Source organism: Equus asinus, chromosome 4 (genome assembly GCF_041296235.1).
Source record: "Equus asinus isolate D_3611 breed Donkey chromosome 4, EquAss-T2T_v2, whole genome shotgun sequence".
NCBI classification, from domain to species: Eukaryota; Metazoa; Chordata; class Mammalia; order Perissodactyla; family Equidae; genus Equus; species Equus asinus.
Genome location: NC_091793.1, coordinates 117,278,885 through 117,305,750, shown reverse-complemented (window position 1 = coordinate 117,305,750; position 26,866 = coordinate 117,278,885). Strand labels below are relative to the sequence as shown.

At 38.0% G+C, this 26,866-nt stretch overlaps 1 protein-coding gene across 3 annotated transcripts in view; it reads left to right on the top strand.

Annotated features, from left to right (window-relative positions):
• The window catches only part of SESTD1 (SEC14 and spectrin domain containing 1), a 111,367-nt gene that overhangs the window by 27,209 nt on the left and 57,292 nt on the right, over positions 1-26,866 (top strand). For all 3 annotated transcript variants that reach the window (XM_044768635.2, XM_070508196.1, XM_044768636.2), the window contains exons 2-3: positions 11,803-11,882; positions 15,654-15,762. In XM_044768635.2, coding sequence (XP_044624570.1) covers positions 11,828-11,882; positions 15,654-15,762 — 164 coding nt within the window. In that variant the 5' untranslated portion in view covers positions 11,803-11,827. The remainder of the gene's footprint in view (positions 1-11,802; positions 11,883-15,653; positions 15,763-26,866) is intronic.

The window sequence follows — 26,866 nt, the reverse complement described above, 5'->3', positions numbered from 1 at the left end:
GTATTCCTACAAAAAATATTTTTTCTAATCGCGGTTGCCACAGTCTCACTTCTAGAATATAGTATTAGTTGATGGCAGAAATGATATTGCCTCAATTATTAGAAATACTTGCCAGCAAAAACTTACTTTTGGCTGTCCAGAGGAATCCCAGAGTTTCCCCTGTGGTTCTCTTGTGGATTCTAAAGATCAGATAATCTGCCGTGTGAGATGTGTGTGCTAGAGTCAGGAGCCATCTAAGTATGGCAGGAAAGGTCTTGGGGCTGGAAAATATTTGTAGATGGTGAAGTGAGAAAGTGAGGTGGAGGAGCAGGTGATGGTGAATACTGGAGTAAAAATGAAGATTTAATTTCAGGAAACAGAAAAACGCTCGTGTTAAAAAGTGACTTTTTCCAAGTGTTGAAATACAGATAATGAAGGCTCACTTAAGGCTGTAAAGGTAGGAGAGTTAAAAAGCCATTTCTAGAGCCAAAGTTAGAGTTGGCTCAGCACAAAGAAGGCTTTAAAAAATGCCTCTTTGCATTCATGATCCTCATGGGCCAGGTCCCAAGATGTTTCAGTAAAGGTCCCTGAACTATGTAATTTAATATTCTTTCAAAGTAAATGCCTGCTCTGTTCGTAGTGCTTTGTCAAGTTTAAAATTATCTAAGCTTGTTTTTCCTTTACTTTTTCTCCTGCTTCCGAATTATTCTGCCGAGTGGCACCTCACTGAGGAAGCTGGCAGGATCCTAAGAAGGGAGTTTATTCAACGAATATTTATTGTGCATTGGTTGTGTGCCAGGCGATGTCCTATTCAAACAGAAACATTCAAACGACTGAGCCAATGCCTGCTTTAGATTTCAGAAATAACTTTTTTGGCTCTATTGACTATATAGGTAAAATAAATTGTTACTAAATTTGGAACATGTTCCTAAGTGTTAATATGTGTTACATGCAAAATCTTTGGATTCTCTTTTCTGGGTCAAAGAATATGATACTCAGTTGATTCTTCACCTAAGAGATCCGCCTGGTCTTCTGACCAACCACTCCTATCCACACATCACAGGGAATGCACTTTGTGGACCTAAACTTTGCTTTTCTTAGTAATTTAATCACTTGAAAAAGAGTATTATGTGGTGATACTGATAGAGTGAGAGGGAGACTGCTGAGAAATTGACACCTAAAGAGACAGGGAACAGAGTCGCCAGCGCCAACAAAGCGGCCAAAGCAGGGCCCCTGCCTGCTCCTGCTGCCTTTTATCCTGTGTCACTGTGGTTGTCAGCACTGGTCTCCTCCCCAGCAGTCTGCCATGGGGACCAGATACTCAGATCCTTCTCCAGAAAGAGGCTTAGAAATGGTGGTGAACATCTGACTATTTTAGGATTAGATGTAGTCTATTTCCTTTCTCTTCTTAATTTTGAAGTAAAGAAAATATTGCTAAATGCAAAATAATTTGAAGGATTTTAGCTCCCTCTTTTAGATATTGGTATATTTAAAGATTTAGACTTAATTTTATCCTGGACATTTTCAAATATACAAAAGCAGAGAGAATAGTAAAATGAACCACATTTACCCATCATCTTCTTTCAACAGTTATCAGTATATGGTCAATTTGATTCCACATATATCCTCCCCTCCTCATTATTGACACCAGTCCCAGGCATTTTTCATTTGTAAATATTAAAGTATATGTCACTAAGAGATAAGGAACTCTTCTTAACAAACATAACCTTGATGTCTTTATATCTAAAAAAATGAACAGTTCCACTCGAGAGATGTTAAAGACCTTTATTATTCGTATTATAATAAAGGTTTACTACATTGAACCAGAGCATGAGAAGTAAGGTAACGCAGGCGTTGACTCAGCCTTAGGTTTAAATGCAGTTTTTCTGCTTATGACCTATATGACCTTGGTCAGGTTAACCTCTCTTCATCTCACTAAGCCTCACTTTCCTCAGCTGTTACACGGTGACACAAATTTCTAACCTGGGAGGATTGTTGTGAATTATAAATGAAATAATGCACTTGAAGTGATTAGGATCCTGCTTTATACATAGAGCACTCTCAGTGATGTTATTCTTATTTGGACGTATAAGGAAATATATAGATAATTAGTTTGAGATTTCACCTCTTAGTGTAGGGGACGTTTTTAAGTGATTTGCGTCCAATGATCCTCTAAGCCTTTGATTTTTAGAGAATACAGAAGTCAGTCGTGTTTTAATTGAAAGACACATTTTATACTCTTTTCCAAAGGCAGACTTGATTTGTTTTAAAACATAATACTAATTGAAGAAATAAATATTTAATTTTTAATCAAATCTTGGATGTCTCTGTGTGTTGGTATGAAAACTTTGAGATATCCTAAGATAAGACCTTTATTTATAAATCTCTCTATAGGTTAAAAATGAAAAGCGAATGTTAGGTCCCTTTGTAGGACCGATTTATTTAGAATGATAGTTTGGGCAGCTATGAACATAAAAGTAGTATCCACGTTATTGCTTATACTTTCCTTTCTTGCCTCTATTTACTCTGGTGAATCTTTTTTTCTTATTGTTTTAGCCCATCCAGAATGTACAGCTTTGAAAGAAATTTGGCTTTGCAGCTGAAGTTCTTTCGTAGCAGTGTGTTCTAAGTAGTGAAAGTCAGGGGCATAAATTGCTCAGCATGTGCAATCCATTTTACAGACTTTCTGAACGTGCTGCTTAGTATTTTTAGTTTTTATTTTTTAGTACTTAAAGTGCACATCATTTTCGTCTAGATTTTCCTGATTTACAAAATGGGCAATTCTGTTTATTTTTAAAATTATTTTTTGACAGCTTTATTGAGGCTAAATTTACATGCCATAAAATTCACCCATTTTAAGTGTACAATTCAGTGATTTTTAGTAGATTTAAAGAACCATCACCACCATTTGACTTTACATTTCTGTTCACTCCAAAAAAGAATCCTTGTGCCCATTACCGCGCAGTCCCCATTCCGACCCCAGCCCTGGACAACCACTAATCTACTTCTGTCTCTATGAATTTGCCTGTTTTGGATATTTCATTTAAATGGAATCATACAACACGTGACCTTTTGTGCCTGGCTTCTTTCACTTAGCATTGTATTTTGAAGTTCATCTATGTTGTACTATGTATCAATACTTCATTCCTTTTTATTGCCGAATGGTATTCTATTATATGGACGTACCAGGTTTAGTTTATCCATTCAAAATTGATGGACATTTGGGTTGTTTCCATATCTTGAGTGTTATAAATAATACTTCTATGAACATTTGTATATAAGTTTTTGTGGGGCATATTTATTTATATAGAAAAAATTATTAACATGTATGAAATAATTGTTCTCTGCTATTCATGTATTTTTAATTTTGATTTTATTACTTGACAACATAATATAGTGGAGAGAAACACTGTGCAGAGTTTTAGGAGCCTGAGTTTCATCTTGTTACTGTCTTGCCTCTGCAGCTTTAGGAGGGTAGATCCACGTCTCCAGATCTCAGCTTCTGCTCTAGATTGAATGTTTGTGTCCCCCCCCAAATTCATATGTTGAAAACTAATCCCCAATGTGATGGTATTTGGAGGTGGGGCCTTGAGAGAGAATTAGCACTTTTATCGAAGAGACCCTGGAGAGCTCCCTTGCCCCTGCTGCAGTGTAAGCACACATGTAGACGATGCCTTCTGTGGACCAGGATGTGGGCTCTCACAGACACTGAATCTTGATCTTGGACTTCCTAGACCCTGGAACTGTGAGAAATAAGTTTCATAAGCCACCCACTCTATGGGGTTTTTGTTATAGCAGACCGAAGCGAACCATGACAAATAAGTTTCTGTTGTTTGTAAGCCTTCAGTCTGTGGTATTTTTGTTATGTTAGCTGGAATGGACTAAGACAGTTTCCTTATCAGTAAACTGAAAAAAGTTGGAGTAGGTATTCTCCATGGTTCCAAGTCTGTGATTTGTAAATCCCTTAAGTTCTGCATGACCTTGGGCAAATTACCTAACCTCTGTGTGCCTCTGTTTTCTCATCAGAAAAAAATGGAGCTGTTAATAGAATTGTTGTTTTGAGGATGAAGTATTGTTTTTGGAACATTAAAAAATGCCAGGATGTGTTGTTACTTGTAATAAGGTTGTGACCATTTTAGTATGTTGGACCAAGAAGGCTTTAGTGGGAATGCTCTGGCCGTGGCCTCAGTGAAGAATCAGTGGTAGTAAATCAGTAATTAGTGGAGGAAGGAAAATTTAGCTGCTAAAAACAGATGCTATGTATTGAGTGCTTACCATCCCGGAGTATACTAAACACTTGACATATATTAGCTCACCTAATCCCCGGTCCTGTGAGTTAGCTTCAGTGATTATGCCTGTAAAAGAAATTAAAGGAATTGCCCAAATCACCTAGCTAGTAAGTGTCCGCCTTGGAGTCTCACCCTGGCTCCAAGGCCATGATCTTTACCACTGCACTAAGCTACCTTTCAGGGGGAACAGCTCTTTGGAACAGAATCCCATGGCAGAGAGGTCTTCAGTGGGCAGGTCTTTGCGTGGGAAAGATAGCTAGTATTGCTCTTATGAGGGATCATTCTAGAAATAGTTTTCCATGTGTCCTATATTATTTTGTCCCATGTGATAGTGAAGTGACGTTTCAGTTACTGAACAAGTTAAAGGATTTGCAGTGTGTTCAGTATTGTTTTTGAAGTTTTACCTCAAAAAATACGTTACGATACACATTTTTTTTAAATGGGACTTTTAGTCTCATGGAAACTAACTCTCTCACATGTTCCACTAGCTTCTTTCTGCATACTTTAACAATTTCCATTTTTTGAGCAATTTTCCATCTTTTTAGTTGACTTAAATATTTTTTAATTGTTTTTTTTTTGGTGAGGAAGATTTGCCCTTAGCTAACTTCTGCAGACAATCCTCCTCTTTTTTTTTTTTTTCTTGAGGAACACTAGCCCTGAGCTAACATCTGTGCCAGTCTTCCTCTATTTTGTATGTGGGATGCCTCTACAGCATGGCTGGTGAGTGGAGTTGGTCCATGCCCGGGATCCAAACCCTCAAACCTGGGCCACTGAAGCTGAGCATGTGGAACTTTAACCACTCAGCCATGGGTCCGGCCCCCTTTGCCTTTTTCTTAATACTGTTTTTTACTTTTTTTCCAGTGTGGTGTGTGGTACATACCAAATATTTACATTAGATAAATAAAAAAACTTAGTGCCAAAATCACAATTCATGTTATATGTGTGTTAGCTCATTTGAACAAAAGAATTATTTTATAGATGTGTGGTATCCAACATATAAACAATTGGATGCTAAAAATATTGGATTTAGTCTGAGATCAGCTCAATGGAAGGCATGTGTGTCTTTGCCAAGGATAGAAGAAGAACACTTCTTTCTAGGATACAAATCAGGAGAGAGGAGGTTTGGTGATGATCCAGAGAAATTCTGAGATGAAGAGGAGGACAGAAGACACCTACATAGCAGGTGAAGAGCTTTTGAGATCTAGAAATTAGACCAGGAATCTGTAAAGTTATTATAGCTGGACCTTCTTCCTCCTCTGGTGAAGGAGGGAGACCTCAGCAGTCAGGTGAACTCAGTGACACATCCATTGCTCTGGAGAAGGAAGTGGCCCAGGATTCCTGGAGCTCAGTGCAAGACTCAGATTGCAGAAGCCATGCAGGTGGAGAGCTGGTCTCAGAGAGCTCTGCCAGCAGGTGAAGAGGCTCTAGCCATGAGGCACTCTACAGCTGAGGATATCTTTACCTTCCTGGAATTTCATAAGCCTGATTCATTTCTGTGAAGCAGTATTCCCTTTTCCTTTTGCTACCCCACTTTTGGTGAAGAAGCTGCCAAACTCCTGAGGATTTGTCAATAAATTAACACAGACAAGAAGAGCCAAAGAGTTGAAAAATTCATATAGTTAAGGAATTTTTGAAACTGGACCTTCAAAAATGGCAGTTAGCAGCTGCTAAGGGTTTGGTAGAATAGCTAGAGGGGTGTGGAAGTCCTTAAGGAATTGACTTCCCTCTGCTTCTGACTTTGTAAATATCAATGTCTGTGGCTCATGCCAAGAAGGGGCAGGGAAGGAGGGTGGTATAGAGGTAGTTGCTTATATTGTAGTTTTTGAAAGGGTTTTTAAGTGGTGGACTGTCATTACCATTAGCAGTAGACTTTTGAATTTTTGAAGTTTAAATACAGTATAGGACTTTTAATGTCCTCCTGGATTCCTTAATATAGAATTTTCTTGTCTGTAGATCATTGATATTTTCATAGAAAAGTCAAAGTCTTTCTCTTTCCCTTTCTTTTCTCCCTCCCTCACTAAATAAACTAGGTCATGATCCATCTGTAAAAATGATATAATGTGGTGATGCTTTAGCTTTGAATTTCATTTAGAAGAATTACAGTTTGGGATAGATCTGTGTTGTGGTAAAAGTTAACTATTTATCATTTTCATTTAAAATCTATCAAAAAGGATTGTTCTTTCATTAAGAACTGCCGATATTGTTGTAAAACCAGATTAATAATCATAGGCAAGCACCTGCACTAACAAAAAAATTACATAAATTTTCAACTGTTGATCTGCTTTACTTATGTATTATTCTGAAGTTGAGTAATGTTCATTTCTGTGTAATTTAATATATGGATGTGTAGAGTGATGAACCCAGTTATGTAGTAGTGAGTACGTGTATATGTATTCATTTGTTTTAATCTCTAAGATTGCTCTTACTTCGAAACAACAGTTGAAGGTATTTCTGACCTGAATTTAAGGACAGCTATAGTATTTCTTCTGAAAATACGAAGCTAAAGAGCCTGCATTCTGATTTTGTTCATTGCCCTTGTGTGTCTACATGATGTAGACTTATTAGAGATGATTGAGTTAGCCTCAGGCTGTCCTAATGGGTTTTCACTGGTTGTTAAAAATGCTCTTTGAAGAATCTAACTAAATTTTCCAAATAAACTGGTTGATTTATACTTACTGAGAGAGGAGTTCCAGTGCACCCACTCATATCATCAATTACAATATGTTCTGAAGTGTAATTTGCCTCGTGTTGATTAAAAGGCCTGTAATGATCTTTTCCTGCTGCTCAACACATCCTCTGCTGCCCTCTAATGGCTGCCCATTGGTAGCACCCATGGATGTCCATTTTACTACTGTCGGGGACCTGCTTTTCTCCGGCGTCCAGCCATTTATGTAGCTGCTGGGTCTGTGGGAGACTATCCCAGTAGAAAGAAGCTGGGAGGAGCTGCTCTGAAGGAAAAGCTTCATGTGATCCTATGATTGCACCACAAGATGTTGACATCAGGTAGTTGTGATAATGTTAGGATTCCTAGGTAAGTGTTTTACTTTACTGTGTCGTATGTTTGTTCATTTGTTCGTTCATTTATCTATCCATTTATTTATCAGATATTTTTTGAAGGCCAGGTATGTCCAGTACCTAGCCTTGCCTTGATCTAGTAGGCTCCTTATGGCTTTGTTAAATGAGTGAATTGATGAGTGAATAAATACAAAGATAAATAAGACTTAATCTCTGCTCTTGGGGAGACTAGATACCAGTTTAACTACTTGGTTGCCTTAGTTGTCCTCTGACTCTGTAAGATCTTGAGAAAGATGTTCAGACTAGAAGATGGTTACAATGTCAGTTGAAACCTAGCCTCCCCATATTGCTAGTCCTCAGAATTGATCATCCCTAACTGTAGAAGGGCTCTGTTTTAGGCAGGATTTATTTTGTACCTAGAAATGATAATTACTTTGGTAGTTCTTGGTTTTGGTGGAAGGTAACATGCAGTTATGGTTGCACATTTTTCTTTATATTCTCCAGTCTCCAAGGCAGTGCATCTGCTATAAACTCTGGCTTTCTGCCTCCTTTACATTTAATAAATTGTGACTTGAAATAGGTCGTTTTAAATGACCATATATGAAATATGATGTTTTTGTTAAGCATGTTTTGAATTGTGTAATTCTTCTGCTCGTAGCCTGCTTTACTTGGCAGGTTTTTTAAAAAGTAAATTTTCCCTGCCACTTTTCATTAATTAATATCAGGTAAATCTCCATCGTTGGCTTCGTTCCTTGTTTGAGAATGTAATCCACTTAGATATATTTAGTTTGAATAAGTTTCTTCTTGTCAAAAACAGTGATCTGTATCTATCCCATGGGAGAGGAGCATGAGTTGGTCTTTGTGTTACTTAGCATTTTATTATGGTGATGGTAATGGATGGTTGTATTTTGCAAGATTTGTTTTGTACATTATTTTAACTATTCTATGAGATATGTAAGATAACTAGAGATAAGCAAATTTGTTTTTTTATGGCTATGCTAACAACTTGAAAAACCTAAAACAAATAACTTTTGACAAACTAGATGTAATTGGAACTAGTGGTACAGTAATCATTATTTTTTATCACCCGTCTCTTTTATGACAACAGTGAAAGAGATTGATGGAAAGGAGACTCTAGAAGGGAGGAAGATATAAAGAGTAAACATTACAGCTTTCATTTCTTCATTGCTTCATGTTTTACCAGTCAGTTCTTTTGATCTTGGCCCACACACCCAAAAACCTATGTTTCTCATTACTTTAAGTTACTTTTTCATCACCTTCAAGATGTTCTTAAAAAAAAAAAGCTGTTGGATTAAAAAAAAAAACAATTTAGTGTTTTGCTGTGCTGAAGTGGTTCTGTAAAGTAATGGGAAGTTTGTATAGAGCATCTGTCCCTCAGGAGACAGTGAATAGTATAAGATTGCTTCTGGATGTCATAGTTTGCCAAGGTAAGTCTAGACCGGAGACCGAAGCCATCTCCTTTTTTTGCTTTATGTGGAGAACACAATGGTGAAAAATTTGGCACTTTTGGCATAAAGTCAGTAACCTGATGTGTAAAGCTTGTACAACACAGATATCACTCCAAGGGTCATGTGCGCTAATTTCTTATGCCTTGAGGGATCCTGGGAGTTCCAGATGTTCTTTTCTCTTGGGTGCTGGCTAACTGGGTTTTATTGTGGCAAGGCTTCAAACCTGTGTGTTGATGGGCATTTTCATTCAGAATAAGTGGCAACAGGTAAAAGAAAGAAGCAGCATTAAGTGATTGCAGACACGATCTCCTAAACTCTAAACTGCAGCTTTGCTTCCTATTCCAGTCAAGTTCCTCCACTGCCTAAAGAGAAGCCAACTCCAACTGAAGCAGAAAAGGGATATATTGGAAGGATGTTGTATAACCCACAGAATTGATGAGAAGGATGGAGAAGTAGGCTCAGAAAATAGGAAGGAGCCGAAGGCAGTTGAGAATTTGTCCTCATACCGTAGGAAGAGTCTGGTTAGGAAGTCTGTTCTGTTTCTATGACTAAGTTGTTCTTGTATCTGCATTACTCTCTCAAGGTTGAAATTCTTTTGTGAGAGCATCCTATTGACAGCCTAGATCAGGCAGTTCTCTTGTTTTTAGATTTCTGGGGGACTGTGAGGACAAAATTATTTTTATGGTAATTCTTAGGTATTATTTGCACCGATGATGCAAAAGCAATGGTGGGTGAAAGTGGTGGTGCCTTAAGCAGGAATCAAGGCAGTGGCTTGTATACATGTGTATACTCTGCATGTTGTCATTTTGCATATAGTCTAGGGCCCTGTCTTGTTCAGTAGGCCAGATGTCACTGCGTATTTTCAGAGCTGTTTTGTTGGTAAGCCAATAGTGCCTTGTGAGAACATCACTGCTGGAACAGATTGCCTGAGTGTAAATCCTAACTTCCCCACCCACTAGCTGTGAGATGCTGGGCAACATTTAACCTCTCTAAGCCCCAGTTAACTCTTCTGTAAAATTGGGATAATAATAGTACTTACCTTATAGAAATATTGTGAGGATTAAGTACGTTAATACAAATAAATCATTGAGAACAGTACGTGGCTTGTAGGAAACACTTAGTACATGTTAATTTTCATAATCATTATCATCATCATTATCAAGCTTTCCAATCCAGTCTCTGATAAGCTGGTCACAGGAGAAGGGACCATAGACGTGAATCTGAACTGTCTGGTTCTTGTAGAGCCGGATAGCAAAGTCGTCAGATCAAGGTATTGAGATGGAAACATGAAGTGCTGCTGGTTTTAGAGTAAAAATGTAAGATGTGCACTTTTCCCTCATGCTTCCTACTAATTGTATGTTCGCCCGGGCTGATACAGAACAAAAATGAATGGCCAGATTGCAAACAAATATTCAAGTATAAAACTTGAATGGGATATATCATATTGAGTTTGACAGCACGTTTTCTTTGTAGACAGGTGCAAATAGCGGTGATCGTTTTTTTTTAGTTGTATACACGAAAGCTGTAAAATAGTATACTTGTTTCAGTAGTCTTGCTTTGTCATTATCTGACATATTGAGACTACATCTTTTTTTTCTTGATAGCTGGGTTTTTTTGGTTTTTCTTTTTAAAGAATACATTTTTTTCAAGGCAGGGCTTTGACTTGAGTTTTTAGCTCTGGCTCACAGAGCCTGAAATCGACAAGGTTCATAGTAAGTGTTTGCTGAATAATATACTTTCATATAGAGTCACATTTTCTGCTCTGCTGGAAAATTATTTTTAAGGAAGTATACTTTCTGGTGACTGTAGTTAATAATATTATATCGCATATTTGAAAGTTGCTAAGAGAGTAGGTCTTGAAAGTTCTCCTCACAAGAAAAAATATTTTTGTAGCTATGTATGGTGACAGATGTTAACTAAACGCATTGTAGTGAGCACTTTGCAATGTATACAAATATCGAATCATTATATTGTACACCTGAAAATAATATATATACATTTCAGTTGTATCTCAATTAAAAAAAAGAGGCTGTTAAAGAAAAAGAGAGTATGCTTTCACTAAATACAATGCAGTTTCATGGTCTACTTGAAGGAATGCTCGCTATATTATAATGGGGGGTGGGCTTGAGGTGGGACGGGAGAAGGAGGGATAAAATGTGGTGGAGAATACTCTCTCAGACATGAAACTAAGTATAGGTGGATAATATAATTAAACATTTGATTTTCTTGTTTTGTTTTAAAGGTCCTGCTCTCCTCAAAATCCCGTGTTGGTAATATACTGGGCTGGCCAGGCCTTCAGAGGCCTGCTGTGCTAAAGCTCCCTTCTCAGGGAAACTGTCTGCCTTTAGCCCTTGCTGTATGGATAGTTCCGTTTTGTATTTAGCCATAACCCTTCCCTGTGGCCGGGTGGGCACTGGAAAACCAAACTAAGAACAGTGAATTATGGCTTGATACAAAAAGATGAACTGGGTTAATCAGATTTTTCCCTGGAGAATTTGAAAATACAAAATGTGGTGAGATGGAGGCAGTTACAGCGGGGGCAACTAATGAAACAGTCTATTAGGAAATATCTTGAAGCAAACATGAGGACAAGATATGTTACCATATGTCATGGAGAAGCAAAAATATGAGAAGTCAGAGAAAGCCATTGGAGTAGTGGAACTGAAAGAATCAGGTATTTGGAATTAAGCTGTGTAATCAATAAGGAGAGCAAAGGAGAGAAGCTTGCCTGTTTGATTGATTCCTTTACTCAGCAAATAATTTATTGAGTTACTGCTATGTACCAGGCACTGTTTTAGCCCAAGAGTATTGCTCTGAAAAACAGTTAAGCCAATGATTCGCAAATGGCTGTAATTTTGCCTGCTAGAGGATATTTGGCAACGACTAGAGACGTTTTGGTTGTCACAGTTCCTTACAAAAAAGAACAGTTAAATCCAACTCAAAATGTCAGTAATGCTAAGATTGAGAAACCCTAGGATAAGCCATCGTAAGTATGTATTTTCATAGAATGATTATTATCTTGTAGTTGACATTTAACTTTCTGTTTTCAGAAGTGAGGAAGTTTGCTGGAATAAAATGGAGGCTTCAGTGATATTACCCATTCTGAAGAAAAAACTAGCCTTCCTTTCGGGTATGTTTTCTTCTTAAAATTGGAAGTGTTTGATGTGTGAACTTGTTTAAACTTTTTTCTTTGATAAGTTTGACAGAAACGCATTTCATTTTTCTTTGAAGGTTTTGTTTCAAAGGTATTTCTGAGATAAAAATTTTTTACTCAGAATGGATGGTGATGTGAGCCAACTCTGTCACTGTTGGTACTTGGCCAGCCAATTTTTATTCTGTTCTATAATTTTATTAAAGTGACCTTTACAGGGTAGGGGTCATGACATCTCACTTCTTACATAAAAATGAAATAATTATGGGGCCATCCCAGTGGCATAGTGGTTAAATTTGCACATTTGCTTCAGCAGCCCAGGTTTTGCAGATTTGGACCAACACACCACTCATCAAGCCATGCTGTGGCAGCATCCCACATACAAAACAGAGGACGATTGGCACAGATGTTAGCTCAGGGCTGATCTTCCTCACCAAAAGAAAGAAAAGAAAAGAAAAACAGATAATTGGGCCAGCCCGGTGGTGCAGTGGTTAAGTTCGCATGTTCTGCTTCAGTGGTCTGGGGTTCGCCGGTTCGGATCTTGGGTACGGACATGGCACCACTTAGCAAAAGCCATGCTGTGGTAGGCATCCCACATATAAAGTGGAGGAGGATGGGCACAGATGTTAGCTCAGGGCCAGTCTTCCTCAGCAAAAAGAGGAGGATTGGCAGCAGCAGTTAGCTCAGGGCTAATCTTCCTCAAAAAAATAGAGAAAGGTAATTAACGCAGGCTAAGAATAATTGGCTAACTGACGTCTAAATAATTGTTTCTGAATTATAGATTGATTAGTTTTTGTGATATCCTGCATCATAGCTTTTGTTTTCCTTCTTCCTGTGAGAAAGTTTCAGTGTGCTAGAGCAGTTATGAAATATCAGTTACATGGTTTTCACTTTTAACTGTTTGAACTTAGTTATACAGGCTTGAATTTACCTTCAGTTATTAACCCAAAGTCTGTATCAGCTAAAAGTCAAAGAGAAGCTGCAAGGTATTTTACTAGAGTGAGAGCAGTGGCCTGATACCTTGGGGGTAGCAATTTTCTGGAATTTTAGATTATTGCGTAAATTTGCACATGCTTTAGAATAGGTACTGTGGCCTGCCTATTTAGGATTATTTGCACTATATTACTTTGGTTTTTCTTCCTTATTCCTGAATTGTTTGATGTTTAGGCTACTAATGTCTTTTTTTCAAAGTATATTATATCTCCTTAAATTGGCATGTTTTTCTAGTGTAGATTTTAAGGACAAGTAAGGTATTGAATTCCACTAGTATTATTGTCTCCTTATTTAATATGTGTTTCCTTTTTTAAAAAACGTCTTCCCTTACCCATTGACACTGACCTTTTCTCCATTATTTTCTTGTGTGAGTGGTGAAGTGGTGTTGTAGGAAACCTTATTCGTAGCTTTGTGCATTTTTTACAAGTCCAGCAGTATATATTCCTATAAGTGAAAGTGTTAAAGAGAATTTACGTTTAAATTTGTGTTAGGTTTTGTCAGATTGCCCTCTAAGAATATTATTTCAATTTCCGCTTCTCACACCAGTGTATGAAAATACCTATTTACCCACACTGTTGCCAAGAGTAGGCAATATTATTCTTTTAAAATCTTTACCAGTGACATTTTGCATTGTTACAACACTTGTCCCTGTGCAGCACTTGACCTTGTTGACCATACCTGTCTTGAAAGTCTTTCTCCTCTTGGCTTCTGCCCTCTTTTGCGTTTACACTGGTGATTATGTTATGGTCCCTGTGGAAGGTGAGGGCACGAGGTTAGATGTAGTCCTGAATCTTAGACTTGGCCTCTAACGACAATTCCACAGTGGGTCAGAATGTGACAGTCCAGAGAGAAACCTTTCTGTGGATTTGGTTTAATGCAGGCATAAAGCTTAGTGATTTTGAGGAGCAAATGAAATTTTTCTTAGCCTACTCCTCTTGACTTCTTTTGTTGACTGTTAATTATTTCAACCAGTAATTTCCAAACTTTTTTAGTAATAGAAAAAATCTTTTCAAAGCAACAAGATCGGGGGACAGTTTGAAAACTATGGTGCAATCCATTTAACAAAAAATAAAAACCTAGGGGCTGGCCGCATGGCGTAATGGTTGTTTGTTGTGCTCTGCTTCGGCAGCCCAGGTTTGTGGATTTGCATCCTGGGTGCAGACCTACACCACTCATTAGCCATGCTGTGGCGGCAATCCACATATAAAGTAGAGGAAGATTGGCACAGATGTTAGCTCAGGGTGAATCTTCCTCAGCAGAAAAAAATAAATAAATAAAACCTATATTCTAAACAAAAAATATGCAATTAAAGTCATTTATCTATTAAATTGAACCATTTAAATTGCTATTTATTGAGACTAAATAAAGTGGTTGAATATTAGTCATTTATATGGTTAACTGAATGAGACAGAAGATTATGATTAGTACATCATGAATTGCATTCATGTCACTCATAGGTGTTTTTTTCACTTCACACCTTTCAGTTTTTGGCTAAGATTTATAGAGATCATATAGAATTGTTCCTTTATTATTTGCTGGTTTTTAAGCTTATAAAATTGTCATAAATGTCAGTTGGGTCAGAAGATGGGCTGCAGCGTGAAAGTCCATCATGTGGGGAACTTTCAAAGAAGCTGTGTATAAAATAATTAGTTACATTTTAATGCTTATGGAAAATTGAAGAGGACTTGAACATACATGTGATGTAAGTGCATTCCACTACCTGGCTTTCAGGCTTCATTAGCTGGGATCCATAATCTCAGCTTTCTCTTTATTGCCTCGTGAATTAGAATGCCTCTCTGACCTTTCTGAGTTAATTCAGATCTTTCCTTGTCACAGAATGCTCTTTTGACTTGGTTTATAAATTCTACCCATTTTTCTTATGTCTTAACTTTTCTATAAAACTTCTCACATTTATCACAGCTCTTATCATTTTCTCCATTTTCTTTTTTTTAATTATGTATCACTCACTGACAGTGATAGAAGATATCTTTCTTATTTTTTTGTTGTTATGGAAGATTGGCCCTGTGCTAACATCTGTTGCTGATCTTCCTCTCTCTTTTTTTTTCATCCCCAAAGCCCCAGTACATAGTTGTATATCATAGTTGTAGGTCATTCTAGTTCCTCTTTGTGGGATGCCACCACAGCATGGTTTGATGAGCAGTGGGCCGTAGGTCCACGCCCATGATCTGAACTGGCAAACCACTGGCTACTGAAGCAGAGTGTGCAAACTTGACCGCTCGACCATGGGGCTGGCCTGTTCCATTTTATAAAGCCCTTTAAATAATATTTTATATATTTTGTGCAACAGTCTAGAAAATAAGCTGTCATATTTCATATTGTTATTTCTTATAACTTAAAGCTTTTCTTCTTAGGTGGATTGGAAATTTATTTTACTTGTAAATGCTTATCGTGCTAGGCACACAATAGGTGCTTGATGAATTGATTATATTAAGAAGAGACTAAATGGAAGAAAATTAAACAAAATGATAATTGCTATGTTTATGTGTAAATTTCATGGGTGAAATTTTTCTTATTTTTTCAGAATTTTGTATGAATTTTTTCAGAATTTTCTATACTACTTTTTTACATTTACAATGTATAAAATAACATTTACAATATATAAAATAAACAACCATTAGTTTCTACTGATGTCTTAAACTTGTAATTGTTTTAGTAACATTAGATCTAAATATATATTATTCATTTAGTGCTTTACTATCTATTATGTGTTAAATTTATATATTTTTTCTCTAATAGGAGGAAAGGACAGACGAAGTGGCCTCATTCTGACAATTCCATTATGCCTCGAACAGACAAATATGGATGAGCTGAGTGTCACCTTAGACTACCTACTCAGCATTCCAAGGTGACTTTAAAGGTGTCTTTTCTTAAGTCTCAATATGTTTTCATTCACTTACTAATGATTCCTGCTATTGTTAAAATATACTTTGCTATCTTGTCTGCTTTTGTTAGCAGTGAAATTATAATTAAAAACTCTGCAATCAGTAATATGTGCTACTTATTTTGTGCTCTTCTTGCACTGAATAGCAAAGATACAGATTTCCAAAATATATCTACAGTCAATTTTTAAGGAACCCAAAGATTGAGCATCTATATACCATGCAACTTGAGAAAAGTTAATTCAGTAGAAAGCATCTTTTATTTATGTAGCTGTTTCACTAGATATAAATATGTTTGTAGATTTTAATATATTGAGTGAAGACTATTAGGAGTTTAAAAAATATTTTTCTTTTAAAAATGAAAAAAATGTTTGTATTTTAATACAAAGGTCTTGGATTTTTAATTTTTCTATTTCTTGAGTCAAGACAAAACTTAAACCCCTCTGTTTGCTCAAGCTGACTCATCACTTCAACAACCAAAATAAAAAGCCCCTCCCTGACTTCTTCTCCCACATGTGATATTTGGGGGCTGAAGTGTGACTGCACGGGAGAATCATCTGGGAATTTTTTTCAAAATCTAATGCTTGAGATCTGCCTCCAGAGAGTATGATCCAATTGCACTTGGGAGGCCTGCTCATCAGACTTTTTTTAAAAATCCTTTAAGCTTCCCTGATAATCTAATATGCAGCCAGATTTGCACACCACTGCAATAAAGCATGAGAATGAGGGCAGGTGTTTTTGTATGTTTGTAAAATATAAAAGTGCAAAAGGAACAAAAATTATCCTTTATGTAATGCTCTTAAGTTCCGGAGAGTAAATTTTAAACGTTTTAGTCAGAGCAAACAATTCTTTGTGTCTTTTTATTATATTTGCATTTTGTTGACATGATAGATTATTTCATCTTATTTTTATTTTATGTTATTTATTTATTTATTTTCAGGGGAAGATTCACCCTAAGCTAGCATCTGTTGGTAATCTTCCAATCTTCCTCCTTTTTTTTCCCTTCCTTTCTCCCCCACAAAGCTCCAGTACATAGTTGTATATAGTGGTAAATTCTTCTGGTTCTGTGTGAGCCACTGCCACAGGATGGCTACTGACAGACGAGTGGTGTGGTTCTGTGCCTGGAAACTGAACCTGTGCTGCCGACGCAGAGCATGCCAAGCTTTAACCACTAGGCCATCAGGCTGGCTCAGATTATTTCTTTTTAAACCACGTTGCAAAGTGCAGGGTTAAAACTATATCTTAGAACAATTGACTTTAATCACACCTACTTTCAGTATTGGTCTATAATTTAATGATTCTTTTGCTGATTCTGTTTTTCAATATTGGGGAAGTAGAGGCCTTCAGGGGAATACTTTCAACTTTTTCACTTTCTGGAAAGGAAAGATATTAGACCTCACAGTGTAATGGTTTTGAATAAACTTGCTAATTCTCTGAGCTGCTGATGGCTAATTTGTATTATTCACCATTAGATAACAAACTGCTATTTAGGTGAATAAGACTAGCCAGACATATAGTTAACAAATTGTGGAAAAAAAAAAAAATCACGGGTTTATAATGGTTACATGTGGTGAGGGAACTTAGAGACCATCTGAACCACCTGTTTTATTTTATAGTTGAGAGAATTGAGACTCAGAGGTTAGACTTACTTGCCCAGGATCGCACAGCTAGTCAGTAGAAGAGCTAAGACTAGAATCTACCATTCCTGACACCAATCCAGAGCTTTTCATACTTCAGGTGAACAGAGTATAGTGTAGTTGCATCTTGTGTCAAGTGAGATTCTGAAGTTAGAATGTAATGCAGAAATTATTGGTAGTCAAAATTACCCTTGAAAAATGCCTAAGGAAGGATTAGAGACTCATGTACTAGTTTCCCATGAACATGCTAGATTTTCCTCCAGCATTGGAACATGTCATTGAGGCTAAGGTCCTGAACACAGTTGGCTTGTGCTTAGGTTTGTTGTGAGAAAATGCACGCTTGTATATACTAGAATCATGCTCAGCCCAGCAGGATACTCACACTGTGAGAGTCACTGGGTAACAGGCAGGCTAAGAAATCAGAAGTTTCACTCACGTCTCCTGTCTGTCCACTCTGGGTGTGCAAGCAGGAAGTAGTACAGTGGAGGGCAGAATAGCCTACACTACTTAAATTTTCTCTCTCTCTCTCATGTAAATATTCATAAGATGCTATTCTAGTGTAAATTGTGAATCAGTTTCTGCATATCCCCAAGTACCTGCCAGCCATTAGAGAAGATATAAGTTGAAGCAAGATGACAGAACTTATTCCAGCAAGGCAAAATAGATACCTGGATACTTTATTTTTGATAATTGTTTAAAGTTTGGCCTTATCAAATATTTGTAAACACTGAATTGTTAGCCTTCTGTTTTCTTGGATCACCTGCCTATATCTTTAGCATTTAAAAATGTTGGCAGCTCTGTATCGGTAATTGCTGTTTCCTTAGAGAGCTAGAGTGTTTCTGAGCTCTTCATTGCAAATCTGGGGAGCAGTTTATTAGGTGTGGTGTTACCTGATTTTTCTCCTTCAGAATGTCTACCATTTAAAACTGCTTTTAAATTTTAATCCCCCCCCTCAACATTTTATTATGAAAATTTTCAGATATACAAGAAGAAGTTGAAAGAATTGTACAGTAAACCCCAATATGCCCATCACTTAGAAGTCTGCAACCAGCATTGTACTTTATCACGTATCTATTCATTTATCCACCCCTCTTTCTGTCCTAGAACTGTTTTTAAGTTTACCCTGTCAGTTTGGGCTCAGCATGTGTCTAGGAGGTTTTTGCTTTTTTAGTGTGTTCATTTTTTTCTGTAACCTGCTTGTGTCTCCCAATCTCCTACTGTTAAAGTTTAGCTCCTCCAGCTGTGAATGTCTCTGGACAGTTCTAGCAGTGTAGTTAACTAATGTGGTCTCTAATTCCTTACGGGGATGTCCAAAAGTGGTCTCTTTTTGCCATGAACATGTTAACATTTTCAATATAATAATAGCTTTTTAAAAGTTATGTAGGATGTGAGGGTGATCTGGCTGTGAGATCTGTCACCCCATTGATTCCAGGGTTGATTCGGCTGATCTGGCTGACTAGATGGGTGTCCGCTTCCTCCCTCACTGCTCCATGTATGTCCCTCCTGAAGCTTCACCCTTGGTCCAAGAAGATGACCTTCCCTGATAGAGGAGGCCTGTTCTTCAGTCAAGGGAATACGAAAGCTGCGCTCCCCTGCTAGCACCTCCAAACAAGCTCTCACGGTCCCTTTGTAGGAGAACGGAGGGTAGTCAAGCTTCCAAGACTCCAGACACGTCCAAACAAGGCACTTTACGTGGCAGTCTGCCTTGCTTGTAGAAAAAGAAAAAGATAAAAATAAATAAAACTTATGTCAAAATGAAAAGGAACTATTTAGTTTCTTATCTGTACGTGATGCTTACTTTTAATGACCATGGACAAGGAGTGATATGTACCCATTATACATGGGTAACCCAGCACCGTTGGGAATGGGGGACTTCCTGATTCCTTTTCACAGAGGTTGGCCCTAAACTTGTTTTTTGTTTGAGATTCTTGAGTAGAGCGCTGAGAAGAAAGGAGAGGGTCAGGTTAATTGTAGCCTGACCTGAATACTGAGTTTATGTTCAGGTAACTCCTCATGTCCAGTCCTATGTGGAGTTCAAGACTAATCATTGCTGCCCCATTTTCTATAAAGGACCCGTCATAGGTTTTAATAAAGAACAATAAAGACTGACAAATTTGGGCCAGCCTGAGTGTTAAATTTTAGGAGAGGTAAATGAAATTTTTCTTTTGTTTTCCCAGCTATTGTTGTACATTTTAGACATAAACAACAGGATCAGAAATTATGAATTGATGATTCAGAAAGCAGAATCAAATTCAAGATTTCCTTGTGGAGGTAAAGACAAGAAATATAAATTAATCTACAAATTTTTTGGTTAAAAAACGAAATACTGAGATTAGCACTAGCAAAAACCTCATGAGTAGGTCTTTATCTCATTTTATTACATATTTCAAAATTTTAAATCAGGAGCATATCCACATTCAATGCATAGAATGAGATTTGATTTCAGTCTATTACATGAAGCGTGATTATAAGATATTGAGATGACCTGCTTTTGAAAAACACGTGGCAAAACATACGTCACTGTTTTTCAACCTTGTCTTCATTATTACCTTCGTGAGGAACCCTTTTAGACAAGTTTTTCTATTCACTTCCACTAGGTGCTATAGTAGTTTATGGTTGAATTTATGAGGTCCTTGAATGCAGAGCCACATCTTATCTGCATATCCACAATGACAGTAAAAAAGGTTTGGAGACTTTGGATGTTCATTATATGCATATTGAAGGAACCAACCAAACTTGGCAACAAAGTCATAGAATTGACCTAAAATATATCATGAAAGGAAATATAATAGCTGTGTAGTTCTATAATTCTTTAAAATGGTGAAATTATCGTTTGAATGTGATACACAGTTTTGTAACTGCCAGTATTCAATAGGTAATATTCTAGGCATGAGTATATTGAAAATATTCTATATTCTGTTTGTTTAGAATTTTTAAGTCTATGGGCATCTTTGTTCAAAGAAAATTTTACACAGAAGTCAAATACAGGTGGTCCTTGACTTAGGATGGTTCAACTTAGGATTTTTCTACTTTACAATGGTGTGAAAGCCTTCAGTAGAAATGCTATTTCGAATTTTGAATTTTGCACTTTTCCCCAGGTAGAGATATGTGGTAGGGTACACACTCTTTCATGATTCTGGGCAGTGGCAGCAAGCCGCAGCTCCCAACCAGCCACGTGATCATGAGGGCAAACAGCCATTCTGTTTCACTTACCTCCATTCTGTACTCATACAACCATCTGTTTTTCACTTTTAACACAGTATTCAATAAATTACACAAGATATTCAACACTTTATTATAAAATAGGCTTTGTGTTCAATGATCTTGCCCAACTGTAGGCTAATGGAAGTGTTCCGAGCATGTTTAAAGTAGGCTGGGCTAAGTCGTGATGTTTGGTAGGTTAGGTGTATTGAATGCGTTTTTGACTTAACGATATTTTCAATTTGTGACGGGTTTATCGGGTTGTAACCCCGTTGTAAGTCAAGGAAGATCTGAATATAAAACAGAGAGAAGTGGAGCCCCACGGACATGTCTGCTCATCCCCATCTTCCGTTCTCCTCCACCGTTAAGGAGCCTCTTTGGAGCTTATTAGAGCGGTTAGCAGATAATTTGAATTTGAATGTAACAGCTTTAGTTGCTCTGATTTGTCTTCTTAGACTTCAGAAGGTTCAGTATAGTCAGCGAGAGTGTGACTGGGATGGCTGTTCTCTGGTTTTTTTTTGGTACAATCTTCCAAGGAAGTCTGAGCCGGTGCAATTTTTCCTTCTCAACAAATGCACTTTCAGCAAATGGAGGGATAATTGCATTGACCTTAGAGTTACTTCAAAGCACTGTAGTAAGTGCTCTGAACGTGCTTCATGCTGTTGACAAGTGATTTTTAATATTCATTTCATTCGTTCAACAAAAATGTATTGAAGATTTATAATGTGCCATTTAAAAATGTGACAGCTAAGCAGTATTTCCTTTCTCTGCTGTGTGTTTTTTTCCTGTCCTTTCTGTTCCCTTTTCATATGCTTAAGTTCGTGTTGAGGGATGAGTGAGTTGTCAAGCTGAACTGGTACAGCAATAGCCATGCTAATTTCTCCGTCCCCATGGTCTCCTCAATTTGCACATAAGTTCAAGAGTAATTTTGCTAAAACAACAGTTCCGTCATCCCTAGTTTTCTGTGACCTCCTCTCCTTCTTTGTACACAATGAATTCAATTCAGTAGCCATTTATTTTGCTAATCCTAAGTGCAGATGCTGTACATTGTGCACTCTGAAGACAAGAAATACTAGGTCTTTGCTCTCAAGGACAGTCCTTCAGCCTTCCTAACTGCTGTGCCAAGAGCTTGTATGATTTGACTCATCTTTTTCAGTTAATATTTCTTGAGCACTTATCATGCAAGTCACTTAGTTTTGAGTACTTGTATTAACTCAGTCTTCAAAATAACTTGGTAAGGTAGATACTTTTATTTTCTCTATTTCGTAGATGAAAAGGTGAGGGCAGAGAAATTAAGAAACTTTCCCAAATACATAAGTAGTTGGGGGTGGGGAACTGGAGGCAGCCTTCCCTTTTGCCTTAAGTCAGCCATCCTCTAGTAGGCAGGATTCTAGTGGAGGGGCATCGAGAAGGCGGGGGCACCTTCCAGAGCCCCTCCCCTCTCTGATTCCCTGAAGTCTGGCCCTGTTGGCTCTGCCACCACCTCGCCTGTGCTTGTCCCCTACCTTGAATACCTACCCTTTCAGACTCCCTGAGACCTGCATTTCTTAGTCTGGGGAGAAAAGCAGTGGTGTTTTAGGCTCCAAATGCTGTTTTCCCAGGAGAGTAAGTGAAAGATGGTACTGCGCTGCAGGGATGGGGTGGGAGAGCGTGCCCAGCAGCGCCACCCTCTGTGCTGCAGGATCCCCAGGCTCTATGAGCCAGTTGCAGGATTTGGTGCTTCAGAAATGTAACTTTGCTCATATTCTTCCTTTATCTGTCCTTTTACATTAAGTTGCGTTAGCTCCTTTATATAGATAGTTCCCAGATTCCTCCAGCTGTTCTCTAGACTAATAGCACTTGCTGTTTCTGGCTCTTTAGGCATGTAATCGTGATGTGCTTAAGGATAATTCTTGAATTTTTACATTTATTGTTTGTCTTACATGTTTTAAATTTCAAAGGTGTGTGTTGTTTCTCTAGTAACAGTAATAAGATAACGTCTGTGAATATAAAGCAGACACTAATTAAAATACTTTTTTCCCTACCTCTTCACCTTTCTAAATGATGCTAAGCTCCTTGAGGGGAGAAACTGTATCTTATAATTTGTGTTTTTCATAGCCCCGTGCAGTTCCTCATACTCAGTGATCAGAAGTCATGGGTGTGGGTTTCTGCCCTTTGTTTTGTTTTGCTACTTTAGTTTCTTCGGAGCTCTGTGTGCTCAGATGTGGGCTGACTGAACCTGGTAACTGACCATTCTCAGAGCATCTTAGATTTTGTTGGAAAATCAAATAAACATACAATGTTGCTGGCTTAGTAGAAGCTGGGCTTGATTTCCTTTTAGGACTTTAAGTTCAAAATGGACCTGAGATTTACTTACGGATGATGATTGGGAGGCATATATTAAAAGAATATCCTATATTTAAGGAAATAATAGATAACATTAAGTCATTTAATTCTCATAACAGCCCTGTGAGATTCGTACTATCATCCTTATCCCCATCTTATGCATGAGGGAACTGAGGCATAGAAAGAGTGGGTAATTTAGGTATCTTGACCAAGAGCATGTGGCAGACCAGGGCTGGGCCAGGGGTTTGAACCTGTGGTCCAGCTCCAAGCCTGTGTTCCTAATCACTGCATTGCAGCCACCCCTCTTATAATCACAGTGCCATGTCTAATGATGACTCCTAGTGTTCATTCACATTTAACCTGGATCTATCACAGCTGATAATTGACATAGGAAAATAACTCTGGTGAATATAGTATTATCAAAGAAATATTGAAAACTTTTTTTATGTTTTAACATTTTCTTTCAACAGTATATTTGTGTTGTCCAATTATAGAATCATGGAATGTCAGGATTGGAAAGTACCTTAACAATCATCTGGACTAACCACCGTCTCCATTCTTAAATCCACTTTATAGAAATACTGCCAAATACTTGCCCAGATTAATCTTGATCAGATTATTCTTGATTCTATAGAGATTCAGTATTTATGGAAGCTACCTTTGCATTGTTTTCAAGTTTTGATTTTTTTTTAATTCAAATTTGGATTTTAAGTCAGTTCTTCCTAATTGTAGAAAAACTCATTTATGTTATGGAAGACACATCAGAATGCAAAGGTTTAATGACTTGCCAAAAATCACACAGACATTAAGGTCATAAGTTTTCACTAACTCTGTAAATACATGAGATCCTATGATAAGCTCCTCACTGTTCTAGGTGCTGAGGAAATGAGTGAACAAAGCAGACCCAGTTCCTGCCCTTATGGGCCTCATACCCTACAGATCAAACAACTAGTACAAATAAACACCCCGTGTATTGGATGTTCATGGGTGCCACGAAAATAGAGCATAAAAAGAGTCGAGAGAGGGGCTGGCCCCGTGGCCGAGTGGTTAAGTTCGCGAGCTCCGCTGCAGGCAGCCCAGTGTTTCGTTGGTTCGAATCCTGGGTGCAGACATGGCACTGCTCATCAAACCACGCTGAGGCGGCGTCCCACATGCCACAACTAGAAGGACCCACAACGAAGAATATACAACTATGTACCAGGGGGCTTTGGGGATAAAAAGGAAAAAACTCAAAATAAAAAAAAAAAGAAATTCTTTAAAAAAAAAAAAAGTGTCAAGAGAGGGATGGGGTGTGAGGTGTGAGGGGGTATATGGCAATATTTTACAAAATGATAAGATAACATTTTACCTGAGATTATTGACGTGTGTGCCAGGCCTTACAGATACCTGAAGAAAGGGCATTCAAGACAGAGGGAGCAGAAGGTGCAAAAGCCCTAAGCATGTTGTGGTATCAGCAAGGAGGCTGGTGTGGCTGCAGCACTTTGAGAAAGGGACAGTTCTGGGAGAGCGAGCAGAGAGGGGCTGGAGACAGATCATAGAAGACCTCATGAGCCGTGGTAAAGGCTGGGATTCTGAAGAGGCAGGAAAGCTCTTGTCACATTCTGACTGAGAATGATGTGATGTATATAATTTAAAGCACTGTGCTAGAAGCTGCCAAGATATCAGTAAAGTAATATTCTTGCTTTCTGGAATCATGCTATCTAATGAAGAGAGATGGTAAATAAGTAATTATAATAAGAACATAAGTGAAATTAGTGCCCTTATGTAAGTATAAGCAGAGCTCTGTGAGTGGAAGAGAAGGACCCCTTGGTTGTAATCAGAGAAGTTAGTGAAGAGCTATAGAATACCGAACCCAGGAAATCCATTGACAGTCTGTTTCTAGTCAAAGTGAGAGAGCCTATTAAGGAGACTTGCTTGTTTTACATAGCTGTTCCCCCTCGACCCCAAGTTTGGCCGTGAGCTAACATTTGTTGCCAATCTTTTTTTTTTCCCTTCTTCTTCTCCCCAAAGCCCCCCAGTACATAGTTGTATATTCTAGTTGTAGGTCCTTCTGGCTCTACTATGTGGGATGCCACCTCAGCATGGCTTGATGAGCAGTGCTAGGTCTGCGCCCAGGATCTGAACCGGCGAAACCCTGGGCCACCAAAGCAGAGCATGCAAATTTAACCCCTAGTCCATGGGGCCGGCCCCTTAGGTAGCTGCTTTAACTCAGCACCCTCACCCTTGAAAGGCTCTAAGGGAGTAGCAACAAGGAGGCAGGGTCTTCATAGATTTCTTTATTGGTTATTGTTCTGAAAATATAATTATAAACATTAACAGTAGTATAGGAATTTATTAATATAGCACTTGAGCTCCTCCAACATGCCCTTTATGAAGGGCGTAACATGCTTCTAAATTAATATGTTATTGTTGTTAAAGACAGTTTAAACCATCACTCCACTTGTAGGAATGAAGGAAAAAACAACTATTCCTCTCAAGTAGTTGAAAGACCACTTGGTCTTGCACTTGTCAAAGAGTATCTTTAGATTGTGTATATTTTCATTATCTGGCTTAGTAAAATGTGAGAAAATTTTGATTAGTGGTGTTTTTAAGTACTCTTGCAGATAAATTTAGAGTTATTTTATGCCCTCGAGATCACTGCAGATGATATTTTCAAACTTCATTAGTTTCTTAGTCTTAATGTACAGATTAATCTAATGTACAGATTGATTTAGTGTAAAATTTCTTTGTTCAACAAAATGGTTGTATAACCTGTATCTCAGAGAGGCACATGCTGATGACCTGAAAGTACCCAATTGTGGGGATGGCACACTCTCTTGGCTTTAGTCCCAGTCCACGGAAGGCTTTCCACTCCACAGCTCTGTGTGTCGTAGTTCCCCCTCCTGCAAATTTCCACAATGCATTGCGAGAGTCCCTGAGTTGCTGCCATTTCCCTGAAGACCACTCAGTAGCAAACTAGTCTGCTTGGGCTGTTCTATCTTGGGCTTGTGTCCTGCCTAAGTCAGAGGGGTCTTCCTAGATGTCTTGTTGGGGAACTTCAGGAATTTCCTCCATACCTGAACCCACAACTAGCAATTAGAGGTCAGATTTGCTTCCCCCAGCAGGTCTTTATATGCTGTTTCTAATCCAGAAGCCATCCTTGTATTGCCACCTCATTTTTTTAACCCCAAAGAATACTTAGTGGATCCTTTATTTTATAATGCAAAATCTAAAAATAGAGTACTTAAACTTTGTTGTTAATGAGATATAATTTACGTACCTTAAAAATCACCCTTTTAAGGTATACAAGTGGTTTTCAGTATATTCATACAACGTTCTGTGACCATCATGCTCTCTAATTCCAGAACATTTTCATCAGCTCAAAAAGAAACCAATATGCCCATTAGGAGTCACTCCCCATTCTCCCCTCCTCCCAGCTCCTGGCAACCACTAATCTGCTTTCTGCCTGTATGGATTTGCCCATTCTGGACATTTCATATAAAATGGAATCATACAACGTGTGGCCTTTTGTGTCTGGCTTCTTGCACTTGGCATGTTTTCAAGGTTTATCCATGTTGTAACATGTATCAGTTCATTCTTTTTTTGTGATTGAATAATATTTCATGGTATGGATAATACCACATTTTGTTTTTACATTCGTCAGCTGATGGACATCTGGGTCAGTTTGACTTTTGGCTGTTGGGACTTAGGCTGCTGTGAACATTTGTGTGCAGGTTTTTTTGTGTGGACATATGTTTCAGTTTGAACACTTGAACACTTCCCCGTTTTCTTTGGAAGCTCAGTTTCCCTCGCTCCCGCAGAGGTTGCATGTTCTTCCAAATCTTTAGCAATATCATTCTCATTCTTGTGACCTCCTTGTTCCTCGGTAGAATTGGATGTCACTTCTCCAAGAATGCTGTTGAGGCTA